Below are 21,419 nucleotides of genomic sequence, written 5' to 3'. Positions count from 1 at the left end.
AGAAAAGTAACTTCTATAGATGCTGACTCTCTACAGAATTAGATTAATCTGGGCAAGTACTTGGCAGCATTTCTATAAAGAGGATTTAAGTATGGGTAAAGTGGTTAGTCTAGATGATTGAAGATGTTTGGTCTAGATGACTGTTAAGGTACTTTCTTAATCATGACATTCCATGATTCTATAACTGGATGATCAACAATTTCCCTTTGAGCTAGAAAAATGCTATGGTTTTAAATATACGCTGAATATACTGTTGAAAGAAAATGTTAAAACAAAAAAGATTTCCGTTATGCTCAACTATGTTCACCATAGTTATTTTCATATGTCAATTCTCAATTGTGATAGATGCAGGTTAAATGCAAATGAATATTAAAAGTTATCAATAGCTATGGCACTGTGATTATAACAGAGGTGAATACAACAGTGGCTAGAAACACAGGCTTGGAGTCAGACCACTAGGTCCAAATCCCCCTCCAACCCTGGTATGCCACAGGTTCTAGGTCAAGATACTTAAATTACCCACTCTTTCTATGCCTCGGTTCCCTTATATGTAAGAGATAAGGATGATAGTGCTCGTCTCATAGGGCTGTTATGAGAATTAAATGACTTACTGTTATCTATTATTTCCTTAAGTATAGGATAGTCTTTTTCACATATGCCTCCCAATCATCACCCATAAGTAAATTCCCAGGTCCATTTCAAATTTAATGTCTTCAAAGGAAAGCAAGACCAGCCTAGACAAACTTCTTATCCACCAAAATAGCTTCTACTGAGCTGCAACTTCTACATGTTTGATTTTCCAACAAATGTGAGATGTTCTGAAAATGATCAGCCAGGCTGCATTTGAGTACACAGAGCTATGAAGAAACTTAAGTAAGATAAAGAGCAGAAACCCATATCCACTGACTATTGATTACTAAGTATCAATATGAGGTACTGCACAGGATTATGAAAAAATATGTATTATACAACACAGTTTCTCCCTTCAAGAAGCTTAAGATCATTTAGAAAGGTGAAAAGGTAAAATAAAAGTATTTTAATTAGTGTCTACTTTACACTCACTGACGTCACCTTTTTAATGTTACTAGGGAAACATATATCTTTGAAATTTTTTAATGTAAAACTTAAATAATAAATGTAAAAATTCAAGAATTATCATTAAACACATTATGATTAAATGCCTAAGAGTCAGAAACGGCAAGTGCTGTAAGTCTGGAGAACAGCTGGAAGACTCTGGGAAGTACCGACATAAAGGAGCTAATGAAACTTAACATAAAAGGATACAGAGCAAGAGGAATATAAGCAAAGGTACCAGTTATTAATTTGGGTAAGTTTCTTAAATTTCTCTGCCCTCATTTTTTCATCTATGTAATAGGGATAATAATATTGTTATTTTGAAGACTGAGTTAATTAATACAAGTGCTATAAAACTAAGTGCCTTGCATGATAAGCGCTCAAGAAATATGAAATGAAAGGGTTAAGTCAAATCACACAAGGTCTTGGCATAGCAGTTAAGAAGGCTGAAAGACTGTCCTTGAGAGCACACACTAGTCTTTCTTGCCTTCACAATGCACGGTGTACAATGTCTGCACTTGGTAGCAACAAAATAAATGACTACTGAATTAAATTCATTGTGTGGAAAGGAGAGGAGGTCCTAGAAAACTGAGAAGGATGATAGAACTGTTGTTTTGGTGAAATTTATCTTGTCCTTGTGTACAAGTTGGGGAGAGACTGGAGACAGAGAAATTAGCTTGGCTATTGCTGTACTAGTCCAGCTTGACAACCCAGCCATCCCTCGACGTGAACTTAAACACATGAAAAGGGAACAGAGGAGACAGGAAATTTAAAAATACGTGGTAAAGAAAGGAAATGCTAGCTTAGCTGTCACATTTTAAAACGGACATTGTAAGTTTTCAATACATATTCGTTGAATGAAGTAAATATTAAAAAAGCACTCATCAACAGCATAAAGCATGTTCAGAGCACTTAACTACAGTGCTTTGAAGTAACTCTAAGATCAACACAATTATACCGTCATTTGCCAGAAGTGCATTTGCTAAGGAGGAGAAAGGAAGGCACTGCCTTAAACTTTCTGAGAAGCATGTCCCATAAAAAAACAAAAATAAAGAAGAGCCATCCCAATATGTACAAAGTAGATAACGAACAAGAATCTGCTGTATAAAAAATAAATTAAAAAAGAAGAGCCATCCCAGTCACACTCTCACAGACTATACTGAACCAATCAGTGTTATATTCATATTCAAATTACCTTCTAAGTGCTCTGCAGAGTCCTGTAAGCTCCAAGGAGGCTCCTTAAAAGCGGGTGAGGGGGCACTGCAGTGGAAGTGGAATTTGAGAAGGTGGGGATGAGCAGGAATGGCTGTGGGCCTACACTTCTAGCTCTTTTATAAATTTAGTTTCTCTGTAGGATTTTCTTTGAATAAAAATGTCCACAGATAAATTTTTTAAAATTCTGAATGTACAGAATATATGCCCCATAGAATTCTGGCAGTTACAAAACTACTTGTATGGGATTCAAATGATATTTCACCATACACAGCTGTTATATCTCCTTTCATAATATATTTTAAGTCGTTTCTATGACTTTATTGCTAAGTCTGGTTGGTTCCTTCAATATCCATATAACAAACACCTAAGGTCTCCAAATCATTTTTATTGGCCTTGTGAATATGGAGATAAATGAAACATGGCTCTGCACTCTAATATCAGACTGATTTAACAGTAAACTCTATGACATCAAGCAGAAGTGAATAGGAAAAGCTGCCTAAAAGGGCTCCTTACAAAGATAACAATGACAAAGAAGGTTGAGAAACACTGATGCATATGTTTTGCCACATGTTTTTAAAAAGCTGGTAGTCTCAATATCTTATAATCATACTTTGTGTAATAGTACTGACACAAATTTCATTTTATACTTTGAATGTGAATATGCTTGACTTAAAATTTTGAAATATATAAAGAAATGATATGAGATAAAGATCTACTTGTGAGGTTTTGTTTAGTGCTAATCTCAATATTTACTTTTTTAATGAAAAGATTTGCAGATTAATTTATATATCTTTTCTTTATCTCCATAAGGTAATCTTGAATTTGATTCTGCTTTCTGAGTCATGGACTCATAATTTCTAATCATGTTGTTTATGTCTAAAGTGTACAGCAATCGCTGGTAAAACAAAAGAAAAACTCCATTTACCTCTCCTAAAATTTAACACTCAGGTTGGCCCAGCTGTGTCAGTCTATGTTATTTTTTATTAAAAACCCTTTGTAGAAAATGGGGCAATAATGGTTAGTGCTGAACTCCACACAGACCTGGACATGAGGAGTTACCTGAACATAAACTTAGTATTCAGGTCAGGTTACAATTAACCTGAACTTCTCCTTTCTTCTCAGCCCTCTGCTCAAGAGTCAGAAACCAAAAACAAGTTTAGGACCAAGCTGTGTGTAAAGGAATCAGGAAATGGCCCCATTTTCAACTGTACTGGGTTACCCATTTAAAATAAGTATGTATCACACCTTGCTCCTGGTCATGAAACTAAGCATAAAATATGGGTAAGAACTAAATAGTTTCTTTCCATTTTTAAATACTTTTAAAAAGCTGTTACTATATTCAGAATGTTAACATTTTCACTGCAGTGAAAGACTACTTTTGGACATCTCCTATAAAGAAGAGGCCGCATTAGCTAGCTACACTGCTGGAGCTGTCTGGAGACATTCACAGTAGGGAGGAGTTAAGCTTTAACAGCAGAGTCTGGGAGAAACAAGTCACACCAAAAAGAATGCAGACATACTAAAAAAGGAAAAACTTTCTAGACCCAAGCTGAGACTGATCTGACAGGGTAAACTTAAAAACAGTTCTGAAAAAAAAAAAAAAAAAAAACCGTTCTGGGATGGAAAGAGGGGTGGATAAACACATAGATACGTGATAAAGTATTACAACATTAGTTGCAGGCTTCTAAGTGATGGGCATAATGGTGTTTACTGCACTATTCCTTCAACTTTTTTGTGTATTTGAAATCTCTCATAATACAATTTAAAAGCAGTTTTAATGGCAGGCATTCTGAAGGAGAAAAATCAGTTTTTAAGGCTGCACCTAATAAACTACTGTCCAGAGTTGGAATGAAGAGCTCAAAAACCCTCTAGCTCTCTAATGAAATGGCAAGCACTGATATAAAGCTGCCAACTACGTTTTTAAACGCCAAAGTTATAGGAGGTTGATCCAAGAAAGCAGAAGGCTAAAAAGTCAGGGCGTTCACAAATATCTGAGACGGTCAAACTTTAGCAGAACAATTATCAAAAATAAAGTATCCAGGTATCTATTTTGTCTTGCTAAATTAAGTTCTTTCAACTTACAACTTTTCTATTAGCTGGCAGGTAGGTATGTGTAGCTCTGTAGAAACTGATTCATAATTTACACTGAAATAGTACTATATGTATATTTATATAAGAAAGAGAGAGAGAGAACGTTTAAATAGTGTACGCTATTTTGCCCTCCATTGTACTTCCTGTTTGCACACCCAGAGTGAGCAGACAGGCTGCATGAGTGAAACTGGTCATTTACCCTACAGTGTGAGCATCCTGGCAGGCTGATCCTGGTTCTAGTATATACAAGCGTGCATTTTCTTATCACACACCTAACCACAAGCCGACTGTGTCTTCCAGAACTCAGCCTCCATGACTGACATGTTCCAATGCTGGAAGAAAATTTAGCATGTTCACGGAAAAATAGTTCATAAGTCTCTAATTCTTCCTTAGGCATTTTTCAAGGGTAATTTTGACTATCAGTAATTTTTGCATTACATTTTAACTTCAGAACCTCACCCCACATAAGATGCAACTACACTGTACTCTATTCATCTGAAGTATGAGGAGCTCTGGATTGGTGCCAGGAACTGCAGATTCTAATCCCAGCTCTACTGCTAATTAGCTGTGTGATCTTGGGCAAGTAACTAACTTCCGAGTCTCAATTCCCTCAACTGTAAAATAAGGCAGTTGATTCAGATGGTCTCTAAGTTCCCTGAACACTTTTAACCATCTATGAATCCATGAATATTTTTTCATAATTTGTTAGCTATATGTTTAGCTAGTGCCATTTACCTAAAAAGCAGTTCGTTATCTAATGATGAATAATACAAATTGGCAATCAGCAGCTCAGAGAATTAGCAAGGTTATTCAGTACTAATACACTGTGAAGTCTGATAACTTTCTTTTCTAGAAAGTAAAAAGACTGAAAATTTTCACTTTAAGACCTCTATTTTCCCAATATTGAAAAAACATTCAGCAACAGAATCATTATACACCAATACTGGAAGCAGATGTGATTAAAGTCAGTTGTTCTAAGATGTAATTTTAACCCTGTATTCTTCAAGGTGGTTTAAAATGAAATAATCTATTATGTCAATAATGCAAATATAGGAAAAGGATACAAAGAATTGTTTGCTCTGACTAAAATGTTTAAAATTCACTATTTCGAGCTTAAGAGCATTATGTAAAAGGTAGTTTTGTTCCTTTTACCACCCCTATATTTTACAAACACACACAAAACAATCTGCCCTCATTCCTGCACTTTGCTGCAGTGGGTTGCAAATGTGACTGCATATTAGAATTATCCGGGAAGCTTAAAGAATTTTTTTTAAAGTCTGATGAGCAGTCCTCCCAAAAACAATTGGATCAGACTCTCTGGAGGTGGACCCACAAGCATTAAAACTTTGGAAAAAATCTCCAGATGATTCTAATGTGCAGTCAGACTTCAGTCCCCAAATATCACATATGGGAAAGGAAGCTGGGGAGGGGGCTTTTCTGTTCTTGTTGTTGAAATGATGGGTAGGCTCAAGCAAATAGAAAGGTTTAAGTTTTGTCTTCACCAAAGAAATATAAAAATTAAAAATCCAATGATCTTTGGATTAAAATATAAACATTTTTTGCATTTTTTAAAAATAAAAATGTTTTAAACTCCAAATAGCTTTCATTCAATATATTAAAACATACAGATGTATTTATATCTATTTAGTGAAATAGCTACCTAAATACAAGAGCTTTCTACTGAATTCACTTTTCTAAGTTTTCTCAAATTACATGGTATATAGACAGATGCTCAATCTTTGCACTCCTTAAAAGTTGACAGTATATACATTTTAGAAATCAGTATCATTTAGTGCATCAAGAATATAAAATGTCTTTATTTTATCTGCTGTGGCATCATATATTATTGATTCTTGTGTTTTCAATTATAATTTCACTGCTAATAAAAGCAGATAAGATAGGAAAGTATACTTTAACAACAGCAGGAATCATTCGTAAGTAAATGAAAACATATTGAAATTTAAGAAAAGACACCTTTAGAGTCACCTTGGAATGCTGAGTAGGTAGTCTAAGGTGACACTCAGCTCATCCATATTTGTCTGTTCCAGGCATAATGGAATTGTCAGAATGAGGCCGCTTCGTCTGTCCTTTCCTCCTATTAAAGAAAAAAATATATAAATTTAACATGTAAGAGATATTAAAGCACTAAATGAATTAAATATATTTGCATCCAATGTTACTACAACAATTACAAGTTTAAGACATCAGTAAAAAACAATCTAATGGCTGTTTATTTTATATATTGTAAATGTTTATAGTAGTACAGCAAAATTATATAAAATTTAGAAAAAATAAGAGGAAAAAAATTCACCAATGAAATATTCACTTAAACATAACAATTCTCATTTTGTTTAATTTCTTCCATTTAGTCTGCTTCTGATTGTAATCAATTCATCAAACATCTATTGTGTGCCTAGCACAGTAAGCATTTGCAAGTAAAACAACAAATTTCTTATCAACCTAGGAAGAAAAACTTTAAGTCGTAAGAAATAACAGTATGAAATATGACAGATAATTTGTTAGGCTGTGTTGTACAAAATATATAAAATATTATAAAAAGGGATTTAGAAAATGGAGAAAATGATAAGAGCTGTAATAAATGTAAAAAATTTCATAGAAAAGTTAAAACTTAAGAAAAATGAATAGAATTTATAAACCAAGTCAAAAGAGCATTCTGTGATGAGGAATGATCTGAGTTAACTCACAAAGGTCAGACAGGCATTCTTTGTTCATGAGGCAATAAAGGGAAAGCCCTGTCCAGCTGAGAAGAGCGCACGGGACCTGGATATAGAATTCTGAAAGCCAGGAAGTGGAACGCACTTACATTTCATGGATGTTCAAGTTCTCTTCGATTTTCCATAAGCATTAAAATATAACTAGTACTTTTATACACACACAGCTTCTTTGAAAGCTCCCCACATGATTGATTTTCACACTGAAGTCCATCTTTTGACCCAACTGACATTTATGGCAATTTTAGAAACTTAAAAGCCAGCAAACACTAAAGCAAACAATTTTATATGATCTCTATCACTAAAAAGTTAAAGGACTGAATTGAAAAAAAATGATTCCTATGAATAACATGGATGCAATTCACAAGGTACCAACCATAAATGATCTTTTATCAGATTAACCATGTAAATTACTGATAGTCAACCACTTTGTTTAATCTCAATAAATGGCAATTTCAAATGGTTCAACTTAATCGATAATCAATAGTGACTTCAACTGCAAATGTTGTTTTGTTTAGAATACAAGTTTTTTTTTTTTTTAATAGACTGCAACCATGGTTTTCAAACTGTATCCCCTGAATGATTTTGTTGGTTTGAGAAGTTTTTCTCTATTATTAAAAAAGTTTGAAAATTACTGGTTGAAATAATTAACGGTCAAGAGCAAGTCAAGAGGAATTGGGTTCAGAGAAGTCTCATTTTCTCTTCAAAAATCGCTAAGCCCTGCATTAAACCAAACTGCAAAAAGGTTCATATCTGAACTGCAGCACTCTGACCCACTGTGAAATTGTCTGCAGAGCACAGGTCTAACATACAGGATTACATTTAACCTCATGCCCTCAGCTTTCACTAAGGGACAACAAAATAATCACCAGTGTAGATGCAAAAGAAGGCAGATGTCAAGAAGAAAAAGGCTTTCAAGATAGGTATGGTCACCAGGGTCAAATGCTGCACAGAGACAAGTAAAATAAGAATGCAAAAATGTCACTGATAAAGATTTTTTTTAAATAGTAATATCCACTCTTGGCAACAGTATGGGCAAACTGGCTTTTTTTAAAAATTGAAGTATAGTTGATTTACAGTGCTTCAGATGTACAGCAAAGTGATTCAGTTATACACATACATATATATCTATTCTCTTTCAGATTCTTTTCCATTATAGGTTATTACAAAATATTGAATATAGTTCCCTGTGCTATACAGTAGGTCCTTGTTGTTTATATATTTCATATTTAGTAGTGTTTATCTGTTAATTCTAAATTCCAAATTTATCCCTCCCCTCTTTCCCTTTTGGTAACCATAAGTTTGTTTTCTATGTCTGTGGGTCTATTTCTGTTTTCAAACATGCATTTTCATACACTGGTGAGAGATCAACAATTGCCACAATATTCTTATAGGGCAATCTGACAAAACCTTTAAATATAAATGTAAATTCTCTTTAATACTTCCAGTTGTAGGAATTTATACTGCTGGACTTGTACAAAATGCACAAACTGTGAATAAGAACGTTTCCTACAATACCACTCATATCATAAAAAAATAGAAAACGTAAGTGTCAACTGGTAAGGGAAGAAGTTTTTTTAAAAAAGAAAACACATATTAAATAAAGAACTAATATTACTGGTGGAATTCAATATCTTATTTTCTCCTTTATAATGTACACTAGAAAAACATGCCAATTTACAGAGAGATACAATATACACTGAAAAGGACATTAGTAGCCTAAATATCAAGACAATTCTGATAGGACCTAAAAAGTATAAGAGAGAAAAAGCAAGATAATACAACTTAAATAATCTTCAATAGGTGGGTCACAGTACCTATTCTAAAGCATGTGCAAATTTACTCAATGGTCCAAAATTCCAGAAAATTGCTACACCCAGCGTCACCACTGCTTTCACACTAGCAATATATCTCGAAGCTTCTCTTTGACTCTTCTTAGTCAATGCAGACTTTGGGTTAATAATGGAAGGTAAATTCAAGCCTTATAACCAAATTCGAGCAGTAAAAAGTGAAAAACATGTAATTTATTTCATAACTCCCCCCTCATAGGAAGATGGAAGACAAAAGCTGGACGGGATAACACAAAAATGAATTACTCTATATTTCAGAAACAATACTTTAGATGCTGGTTAGTCAATTATTCTCAGCCTGTATTAGTTATTTCATTTTTATATGAGAGGTGAGATGTCATGACATCTACCCTGTAGAGGTCATTTAATCAAATTACAGAACAGAATGAAAACTGGCTGCCAAGCACCAACAGTGACAGAGTTGGCTTGCACCGCTATCCATTCTGAGTACAAGGTGTCTCAGAAACACCTTTAAAACAAAACATTCAGAGAAAAAGGAAATGCCTTTCTGCCAAACTTATCAAAGAAAAAAAGATTAAACAAATTTATACATCAAACACTTCCAATTTTAAGAAGAAAACATACCTGAAAGGAAGGCTAGTTTTTTCTTCAGAATGGGTAATATTACTGAGGCCTCCATTTTACTCCAGTAAACTTCCTCCAGTAAATTTTCCTTTCTGAAAACACAGAAAGTTAAATGTCAACTACAAGATAATAATTACTCTATGAAATATACACAGACATACCTCATTTTATTATACTTCACTATATTGTGTTGTTTACAAATTGAAGGCTTGTGGCAACCCTGCATTGAGCAAGTCTACTGCTCATTTTTCCACCAGCATTTGCTCATTTCGTGTTTCTGCGTCACGTTTTGGTAATTCTTGCAATATTTCAAACTTTCTATTATTATATTTGTTATGGTGGTCTGTGATCAGTGATCCTTGATGTTACCATTGCAAAAAGGTTACAACCCACTGAAGGCTCAGATGACGGTTAGCATTTTTTAGCAATAAAATATTTTTAATTAAGGTATGTACATTGTTTTTTTAGACATAATGTTATTGCACACTTAACAGACTACAGTATTACATAAACATAACTTTTATTTGTACTGGGAAACCAAAAAATTCATGTGACTTGCTTTACTGCAGTATTTACTGTGGTCGTCTGCAACCGAGCCAGCAGTATCTCTGAGGTATGCCTATACTTAATGGCTTACGCAGGGTTTCTCAATCTCAGAATTACGGACATTTTGAGTCAGATTATTTATTCTTTTCTGTAAGGAGTTGTCCCGTGCCTTGTAGAATATTTAGCAGCATCCCTGGCCTCTACCCACTAGAATCCTAATACCATTCCCCCTTCCCAGTTGTGACAACCAAATGTCTCCAGACACTGCCAAATATCCTCTGGCAGGCAAAAATCACAGCTAGTTGAGAATCACTGGCTTAACTGTTTTTCGGAGCAATGCTCTTGGGCTAGAACAGTGCCTGGTACATAGCAGTAACTCAACAAATTATTTGCTGAATAAAGGAATGAATCAATTAATCAAACTTGCAATATCTATTACTCTACTTATTTACGCAGCTTAATTCCAAATATCTGATTCTTTCAGATCCACTATTAAATGGCTTTCTCTCACTTCTCATATTTTTGCTTCCCCATAACACATAATAACTCACCTTATCCTCATGTTTACCTCAAGTTATTTCCCAATATACTATTTCAATTTTTGCCCTCACTGTTAACTGCCTCTATCTCTCCACATTTTATATTTTAAATTTGCCAGGAGAAAATCTGATTAGCCTAGTTATCTTTTTGTACCAAGCCATAATTCACTGATCTTGGTTTAGTTTTCAAGTGTCCACTCAGGTACGCCCAGGGGTTATGGAAAATACAAAATGGGACTATTCATACAGCAAGGGCTAAGAGCAAGACAGTTTCCTTTAAATGGGAGCTTTGGCATGGCAGGCATCTGTATGCTTGGCCAGCCCAATATACCATCAAAGCACGATTTTAAGAAAAGCAGGAACTTCAAAACAAAACATAACAAGAAAATCAAAGGTTCAATTATATTAGCCACCTAAACTTAATTTCATGTCTGAGAGAGTATTCTCCATCACATTTATCCCTCCTTCCCTTGTCCTACACCCACGTACCATCACTATATAGTGACAGTTCCTTGGAGGACACTGTAAAATTGCATTGCATTTAGTGAAAGTATACTCTTTTATAAACAGCCTCCTCTTTTTTTATTGAGCTATAACTGACATAGAAAATTATATTAGTTTCAAGTGTACAGTATGATTTGATACTTGTATATATCGTGAAATGATCACCACAATAAATCTAGTTAAAATCCACTACTATAAATAGTTGCAAAAATTCTTTTCTTGTGATGAGAACTGTTAAGACTTACTCTCTTAGGTCTTTCAAATATGCAATAGTGTTATTAACTACAGTAATCAGAAAGCACACTCTCTTGAAAATAATTTTCCAGCAGAGCAGAAAATGTGACTCTATATTACTTACTCAGCAAATACTTGCTATGAACCTATCCCATTTCAAGCACTGTGCTTTCAGCTGGAGCTAAAAACTCAAGTCACAGCCTTGCCCTGAAAAAAATGTAGTCTTTTGAAAAAATTCCCAGATTACTTGGAAAAAAAACGATGTAGTCTTATTACTTGTCAGATAATGGCTACACAAGCAAGGCTACTTAAAGAAGTATATTATTTTACAGCTTTTGTATATACAACTAAAAAAAATCACTACTATTTTTATATATCTACAAAAGAAAACATGTTGTCAAAGTAAATATGACATATTCTCTTCAAGTTTTATCCTCGAATATTTGTTTGCAATTTGTTCATTCAGTTTTGTTCTACATCTGCCCAGGCTAACATACAATTAGTAGGAAGAATGAGGGAAAAGCTCATGTTTTACATGTTTAACCTAAAATAGTAGCACTTCATGTTTCCAGATCAGTATCTTGACCTGATGAGTTTTTTCTCCAGCACTACAAGAACCAGACAGTTCAGACTCACGGCTAAGCTCCCTTCTCTGGTGACCAGCTTGTCAAAGACCAGATGTAAAAGTCTGATAATGATGATTAAGCAAGTTAACATTTACCAAGTGTTTACTACAAGGCATACATTGTTCTAAATGATTTACTTATATTAATTTAATTACTCCTTGCAACATTTCTACGAGATAACTACTATTATTAACCCCATTTTATAGAAAAGTAAAATGGGGCTGAGAGGTTAAATGTGGCCCAACATCTCAAAGCTAGTAACTGGGGAAGTTAGGATTCACACCCAGGCAATCTGGTTCCAGTAATGATGTTCTCAATATCACATGATCAGCTTACCAATAAAACAGCCCTGAAAACATCCAGTGACATCGGGCCAATTGAACAAGATGGAGTCCTAGCTTTTGCATTATCGGTGCAAATGTCAACACAGTGAAAGGGGCAGTACTAAGAATTATTATTAAAATAGTTTTGAACTCACAGACCCCCCGAAACCTAGTAACAAGAGAACTGCTGATCTAGGCTGTCAGTGGGATGCTCCAGACAACTTCTCAACTGCCTTTGTGTCCTTCCTATTTTCTGAGCCTATTTCTCCATCCTTCTCATAAATTCTGAGTTATATACATCTTTCTAATGAACCCCTTTCTGCTTAAGTTTTAGCTAGAGCAGCCTTCTCTTTTAGTCAATGGAGAAACTTGGTACAGGAAGCAACTGCAATTCAGAGTTTGGTAGGTCTTATCTGCAATCATTCAGCACCGCTGCTTCTTCTTTGTAGGTTTTTTTTTCCCCAATCTGTTGCCATTTATTCTGAATGAAAATGTCCATCAATACACTGAGGGTTAAGCCTTGCCACAATAAAACCTAATTAACCAGTACCCAAGAAAAAAGAACCTCTGGAATTCCTAAGGCATAAGAAATGATAGCTGCAGGTAATCCTTTGAATAATATCTGTGTTATCTAAGCTTTGCAAGTCAGGTTATCAATTTTATGCCAGCAAGTGCCAAATTTTTCACCACTGTGTTCTCCACATACTTAAAGTGCAAAAGGGAGATGGTTTCAATCTCTAGTCTAGATTTACCTTGGCAAACTATAGTACCCAGAAGCAATCTTACATTTCATCACTGTCTCCTGAGACACATGCTCTTTCCAAACTTTCCATGACTTCACAAAACCACCTCAGCATGGCAAAATACTAATTTTTTTTAATCCAACAGTCTTTTTTTTTTAAAGAACATTTTGAAAGTGATGAAAAAGTAATTTAAAGTAATGAGAAATATAGATTTTTGGCTGTGTGGGCCAATATCAAATGAATTGATGAATAAAATGTGAAGCAGTCAAGAGATGAAAGCTGTAATGTTTACTCTTTATATCTTCCTCCCTTCTACAGTCTCCTTTACATCAATCTCTTTCATTGTTATCATAAAAGAGATGGATAATAAAAAGTAATGATTACTGTACTACTAGTTCCAATTAAATGTGGTTTTGCAAGTCATTTGTTTTACACTTTTCAAGTCATTAGCACAGCCATAAGAAAAAAAATCTGCCTATTTCTAGTTATATAGTTCATAGAATAATGTACAAAACACACAAAATAAAGAGAAAATCCTGCAAAAGACGATACAACCATCCACTACCATCACCACAATAAATGTTAAATAACATGAGGTATTTGCTCATGCTCTTCTCCAGTAGGTAGATATAGATCATTATTTTTCACAAGAAGCTTATTCAACCTAAATATATCTGAGTGAATTATATTCTCAAACAAGGAATGAAGTCAGTGGCAGACATATACCTGATATGAATCAATGGAAAGTGACAAGGAAAACATGTCTTTTAAAAAATTTGCCAAGTGAAGCAGGCCTAAAAAATGGCAGAAAATTCACAACATGCTTAACACAAACATGTCATATTTCATATATGGTTATTTAAAACGATCTATTTTAAGTCACGATTTATAATACATAAAAGAGGCAGAAAGCCAGAGTTTACAGCAGGTGAAGTGCCTTGGAAACTGGTGAACATAAAGGAAAATGTGCAACCATGACTGCATGTTGCTTTCAACCAAAAGCAAGAAACAGCAAAGTAAATTAACATCATTCCTAGGTGCAAAATAAACCCTACCTAAAAACAGAATCCCTACGTTAGGGATGATGAATTCTGAGAAATTCTGAAAAATGTAAGGAGACTAAGTTTCAACTGATATTTGTATCTATCTTCTAGCTTGAACATCTTTCTCAAGACCTTGAAGAGTTAAAAGAGGAAAACTGGGGCAACTAAGTAGTTAGAGACCAAGTCCTATTTATCTTTACATTTATTTACTCATTCATTCACTCATTTAACAAATCTACAATAAGCACCTACTAGATCGAGTCAAGGCGAGGCGCTGGATATATTTGGCATTCAAAAAATATCTGATTAATGAATGGATAAATGAACGAACAAATGAACAAACATATGAGACCATCAGTAAAGTGAAACACATACCCTAGGAAACCTAACGTTATCACAACTACCTGACAGTCGACACCTTGTGGTGTGATAATAGACCACCTGTGCATACTTTTCCTTCAAAGCGGCTTCTCCCAGCTCCTTCTACTGGGACACTCTCCCACGGATCCAGCCGCTACGTAAATCACTGGATGCCAGAGGAAGGCAGGTCTATGATGATGGTAAGGGGGACCTCAATGGGTGCTACCAATGGGCAGCCGTTAGAGGGCAGCAGAGGATGTGTTTAAGGAGCAGGAAAAGAGAACTCTGGCCTTTTAATCAAGACTGGGCAAATTACACTTCATAAGAGACTGTAATTGATGATATGAGTGGGTACACTGGAACTCCTCTCTCAATAAGTATAAATCAACCAGTTTATTTGGAAAATTTAGTTAGATTCTTCGAAGAGGCATTTTTAACAACCAGTGAAAACCCATTAAGATAGCCTAAGGCTAACTAAATCATCTCTAATGAGTCTACATCATGTAGACACATAATGGCAATGAACAAAATCAGAATGCAGGCTCCTCAGCCCTGCATTTTCAGAAGAAATACTATAGCTGTCCTTAAATTCAGATTAGAAATACCTTCAACTATTGTGACAGAGCAAGAGCAATCCTAGATGAAAACAAACAAGCACACATAGGTACTCACTACTACCTAACTGGGCTCATCACACTATGTATCCATATATAAAATTATGCAGGAATAAACATTACTCAACTTTAGGAAAATATATCAGTAAAGCAGTTCAACAGTTGAAAATATCTGTCATTTTTTTATTATTGTAGGTGCCAGTGTATGATTATTAATCTGTTTTTACAATAACATTGACAGTTCTAAATGAAAGAAAAACAATCCTTTTGGACAGACTTTAATTGAAAATGATAAAATAATTATTAACTTTCATCAAAATACAGATCTATCCAAAACAGTAATTCTTCTAAATAAAATTGAAAGCTGAAATGTCAAGTATTTTACAGATGGATCAGGCCCTAGTTTATTCAGTGAGGGAGGGAGGAAGGAAACGGAAAGTTCTGAGGTTTCTATGAAAATATAATCTACCTTGAAAGACAAGAAAATTCTATATTGAAGGTCCAATTGGACATGAAAAGTCCTACACTGTATTTAAACGTCAAAAATTGAAAAGCTTATGGTAATGATAGCCTACCACTTAAAAACTATTTTCAAAAACAACATAAGCAACTACCCCTACATCACCCTCCCTGCCCTGCCCCCTCTCCACAGGAGCCAGACACCAATATCTACAAAGTCAAAGGGAAGTCAGTTCTTTAAGGATTTCCCCACCTCTCTAGCTAGTCTACCAAACCCTTAGCAGCGGCAAACTTTCATTTTTGAAGGTCCAGCTTCAAGAAGTCCTTTACTCCATGACTTTTTCAAATCTTTGGCTTTTCTCGTCTGTGTTAATTTATAGGTAAATCCTCCTTCACCAAAACTGGGGCAGCAAAAGGAAAAAGGAATATTGCTTTACAGAAGTGAATCAGGCTGATGGAATTCCAATAAGGTAAAGGTATTTCTGGCATCCCCAGCTCTAGAGTACCCTATAGCTAGAGCTTCTTCACCTGCTGTCACAGCTCTCTGAGGTGAGCTCTCTTCCTGCACGGCTTCTGCACTCCAAGAAGCCTGGACAGCTTCTTTCCCCAGGGCAATGGATGTGTCCACTGAGTTCCCCTGCCTGGGTACAGGTCTTCCTCCATCAACAGGGAAAGCATGTGATAACTTTACAAACTCACGGTCTTATTTCTAGATCCCAACCTCTCTTGACCTGCTATAGGTGTCTCCTCCCTTCCTCTTTATCTCACAATTTCTCTGGGTGGGTCATCACTAAACCTGTTCTCTACTGACCTTTATCCTAGAAAGAAATGTTCCTCCTCTACACTTGGCAAAGACATACATGCCTTTCATTGAGCTAATCTCAGGCTAAATCTAATTCAGACATATAATAGTCTAACAGATTTGAACAGAAGTTCATATGTATCATCAAGTTCCTAATTCTAAATAACTGGCATACAAATTAATTTTTAGTACCAAATTGTTTATATGTTGGATACCACACATATACAAAAGAGTACTTTTGTTCAAATGAAATAATATATATACAAAACATGAATTAAGACTTTGGCACTATTAAGTTTTCTTATTTATATAATGACAATATTTGGTATATACCAAACACCACACTGGAAAAAAAGTTAAAAAATATAGTACAAAAGAAAGTTTAAAAAATTTAAGTTAACTAAAGAGACAGAAAACTGCTCAAAAAAATGGAAATTATTATGGCATTACCCAAGCAGAAAGAAGCCAGTGGAACATGTGAAAGTTGTCTTCCATCAGATTAAAAGTCCATTTAACAAAACCATGTATATTATAATGTATTTTTGAGGTAAAACTACAAAAACAATACTGAACATACTGCAAATCCTTTAACTTGTTCATTAACTAAAATGTCACATCACAATCACATGGAACAAAGTAATATAAGACATACAGAAAACTGTGAACCAGCACCTGTTATCCCTCAGAAGGATTGTTAGCAATACTAGATATCTTTCCCAAGCAAAGTCCTCCCCCGCTGAAGACCTTTCTGCCATGGGATTCTGTTCCAAAGAGTTGTTCTCCCTGAAAGGCAGTCTGGTGCAGTGGTAAACATCACAGTCTTAGAGCCAGGGTGTGACTCTGAGGCAGCCACTTACTAGCTAGGTGGTTTGGGCAATTCCTTTGCTTTCTTTTATGGGCATAATCACCGAACCCACAGGACCCAGGATTAGGTGAGCTAATGTATGTATAGTCTTTAGTATACTCCAGAATGTTAAACACTCAATAAATGGTACCTATTATTAGCAGCTAAATTTTCCTTCCTCTACCAATTACTAGCTTACTACCACTGATTCTCCATGAAGGCCACAGCCAAAGCATTCCCACTAAGGCCTTCTTGCTCCAACAAACTAAAATGGGCACAAACATATTACACATAGCTTAATACATCTTGGCATTTTTTTTACATTCCAAGAATATTATTTCATCCTCAGAACAACATATAGTTATATTAATATCCCCATTTTTTCTGATGAGAAGACTGAGGCACAGAGAAATTAAATAATTTGCCCAAGGTCATACAGAAATTAATAGATTTATAACCAGGGATTTAGAACCATGGAGAGCATCTACTTGAATTTTTTCATTTTATTAATAAGGAAACTGTCTTAGTGCATTTGGGCTGTTATAATAAAAGTATCATAGATTGAATGGCTTATAAACAACAGAAGTTTATTTCTCACATTTCTGTTCAGGCTGTTATAATGAAAATACCATAAAGTGGGTGTCTTATAAATAAAAGAAATTTATTTCCCACAGTTCTGGAGGCTGGGAAGTCCAAGATCAAGGCACAAGGAGATTCAGTGTCTGGTAACGGCCCACTTCCTGGTCCTCAGAGAGCCATCTTCTACATTTGTCCTTACATGGTAGTAGGGCAAGGGAGCTCTCCGGGGTCTCAATACTAATCACCTCCTAAGGCCCCATCCAAACACCATCAACTGGGGATTAGTTTTCAACATATGAATTCTGGGGGGATACAAATATTCAATCTAGAGCAGAAACTGAGATCTACAGACATAGATTTATCCTTCTAAGGCCACAAAGCACGTGAGTACTAACATGAAACTCAGACTCCTAAAACCCTGCACAGAGCTTCTCTCCACTATATTGTCACATAATAAAATCAAAATTAAAAACACATGAATAAAAGAGAACCATTATTTCTACATATGTTAATAATTTTTTAAAACAATTATGTCCCCGTGAAAACTTACACACAAATGTTCATAGCAGTATTAGTCAAAACACTAAAGACATGGAAACAACCAAATGTCCATCAATTCTGAATGATAAACAAAACATGGTACATCCATATAATAGAATATTACTTAGCAATACAAAGGAATGAAATATAGACACATGGTACGACATGGATGAACCTTGAAACATTATGCTAAGTGAAAGAAGCCAGACACAAAAAGTCACAAACTGTATGACTCCATTTATATGAAATATCCAAAAGAGGCAAATCTATAGAGACAAAGTAAAATAGTGGTTGCCTAGAGGTGGGGTAAGTATGCGGAATGACTGGTAATGGGCAGAGGATTCTTTTTTGAGGTGATGGAAATGCTGTGAAATCAAACTGTGGTGATGATTCTGTAAATCTATTTAAAAAATCACTGAATTGTACACTTAGATTGGGTAAATTTTATGGCTATAAATTTTACCTCAATAAAGCTAACAAAAAATAAAAAACAGAATTGCTCATTTTGTAAATCAGGAAAATCTGCATGAAAGTGATGAGCACTTTAAGTATTAAAAAATAAACACTAAAGATGTGTAAGCAGTATGTTCCAGAAAGTCTGTACAATGAATTGCATATGCCGAACATTTTATCCCCTGACTTCCACTATAATTAGAACACACTACTATGAAAGAACTTCAGCTGCAAAGACAAATTTCCTTCAACATTGTACATTCTGGATGGAGTAAGATAAGAAAAAAGATTAAATGGATTAAATAGAGGGAAGAAAGGAGAATGTAAGCAATAATATTGATACCACTTTTATGTTCACAGTTGCCCAAACTATCACTTTAGGTAAACTGGCATTTAGATTTGCTTTTTATTTTTAACCTATATGGAGATTTATAAATAATGGTCTTATCTCAGGGTATCTCAAAGTTTTCATACCAACACACATAAAAATATCCAAGATTTGAGTAAAGGTTAAATATTTATTGCTTTCAACAGTATCACATGTCTTAAAACAAACTGTTTGCTTTTGAGAAAAGTGTAAAATATACCTTTGAATTAAAATAATACTAAGACTTTTCGGCATTCCCGAAAACTCAAAGGCTTAGAGGATCACTGAATGCAAATCACTTTGAAACATCACCTACACTAAAAGGTGGAATGTGAAATTAGTTATCTGTATATTTCCTTATACCTCCAAATAAAATAACAACGACTAATATTATTGAGAATGTTCTATATACAAAGCAGTATCCTAATCACTTCATGTTCATTGCTTCATTTATAACTCACAACTATCCTATGAGGCTAGAATTACTGTTATTACCATTTAACAGCTAAGGAAACTGAGGCTAAGTGAGATGAAGAGAGGTTAACGTGCCCAAGGTCATGAAGTTATTAAAAAGCAGCAAAATTGGCATTTAAACCTAAGGCTGAGTCCAAGGCTTAAGTGACATTACTTCTCATGCTCTTGTTTAACACAGTGACCTGTATTATGATATGAATAATAAAGGTCTTTAACACCTCTCAAATAGAATTGTTCACTTTTTCAGATGTAATGACAGTAAGGTTATATTTATTAAAAAGAGTACATTATCTTTTAGTGACAGATACTTTAATATTTACAAACAAAATATGTCTGGGATCTGCATCAATAATGGGGAGGGGGAACATACATGAAATAGGATTGGTCACATTGACAACTGTTGAAAGTAGACAGATGATGGGTGAACAGTGGTTCATTTTACTACTCTCTCTGCTCTTGTATGTTTGAAAATGTCCATGATTAAATTAAGAAAACTAAGTCTTTAAACATACCAATACTGTAAAAGAGGAAGCTACAATCCTTTACTTTTTTTACATTTAGCAATATTTTATCTCAAAATCAAGAAAAAACAGGAAACAGACTACATACAATTTTTTAAAATATTCACATATTCACCAACATATCCTAAAGCTCTTTATGTAGAAAGATCTGAGTATTTGGTCCCCATGTAAAATTGCTGAGGAGGAGACCAATTCTGACACACAAAATAACCAGAAGATACAAAGAAGCAGATAGGCAGGTGGAATCCCTGCTTTCACCCCTGTGCTGGCACTGGAGACTTTTGTTTCCTGTCCCTTTAGGTTTTTCTCACTTTGTAACTGGAGTCATTTTCTCAGCAGTCTCCCTCTCACTTTCATACTCTTTTATATATCACTGTATTATACTCTTTTATAAGAAATTAAATTACTAAGAAAAGCAAAAGCTTAAGTCCACAACAGGCATTCACTGTGATGTAGTGGCTGGTCAGAAGACAGGAAGATCTCTTAGATGGAAGACTCAATTAAGTACCATACTGTTTGACTCAGAAAAGAAAGAGAGTCCAAAGGTTTTGCATGTAACACGTATTAACACTTAAGAGCATGTTCCAATTTAATAACAATTTGTTTTACCTATACAGTCAACAGAGCCAAGAAAGTTATTTCTGAAATCTTAAGTAGGTGTTAAGTCAGCCATTTGAATGCATCCACTTGTTTGCCCAGGAGAAAGCCTGGCACGTGACCAATGCACAATAAATATTCACTGAATAAAATCCCTTCTCACAATCCTGCCAGCTTTCTCGTTTTAGTGCCACTGGGCAGAATAATTAGGAAGAAGGAGAAGCAGCAAGGTAAAAACGATCAGATAATTTTAAATTTGACAAATTTGAAAAGAGCATGCATTTACTCTGAGGAGAATATTAAATTACATAGTTCAGGGACCTTTACTGAAACATCTTGGGACCTGGCCCATCGGGATCATGAATGAAGACAGGCATTTTATAAAGCCTTCTTTATGATGAGCCAACTCTAAATTTTTGGTTTTAGAAATGGCTTATTTAACTTTACTACATTTATAGCCTAAGTGAGTCTTCATTATCTATTTTCAACACTTGGAAAAAGTCACTATTTAAATGAACACTTTTTCATTTTCTGAAATTGCATCTTCACTTTTATTACAGCATTCACCATCAGCCCCTCCTCCACCTCACTTTCTCATTTTAATATCTATAAATACTTTTCCAGTTCCTAGTTCTTTCTTGCAATATTTAGATGGCTCCTGATTCTAGCATACACATCTCACTTGTCAGATCATCTGATTTGTA

General features: G+C 34.8%; 1 protein-coding gene across 3 annotated transcripts in view; it reads right to left on the bottom strand.

Annotated features, from left to right (window-relative positions):
- Nucleotides 1-21,419, bottom strand: part of SESTD1 (SEC14 and spectrin domain containing 1) — a 146,542-nt gene that overhangs the window by 89,455 nt on the left and 35,668 nt on the right. For all 3 annotated transcript variants that reach the window (XM_060302198.2, XM_030850718.3, XM_030850723.3), the window contains 2 exons: nucleotides 9,548-9,639; nucleotides 6,367-6,475 (listed from right to left, as the gene is read on the bottom strand). In XM_060302198.2, coding sequence (XP_060158181.1) covers nucleotides 6,367-6,475; nucleotides 9,548-9,602 — 164 coding nt within the window. In that variant the 5' untranslated portion in view covers nucleotides 9,603-9,639. The remainder of the gene's footprint in view (nucleotides 1-6,366; nucleotides 6,476-9,547; nucleotides 9,640-21,419) is intronic.

The sequence above is a fragment of the Globicephala melas genome, chromosome 7 (genome assembly GCF_963455315.2).
Source record: "Globicephala melas chromosome 7, mGloMel1.2, whole genome shotgun sequence".
Classification (NCBI taxonomy): Eukaryota; Metazoa; Chordata; class Mammalia; order Artiodactyla; family Delphinidae; genus Globicephala; species Globicephala melas.
This window is presented reverse-complemented; position numbering and strand designations above follow the sequence as displayed.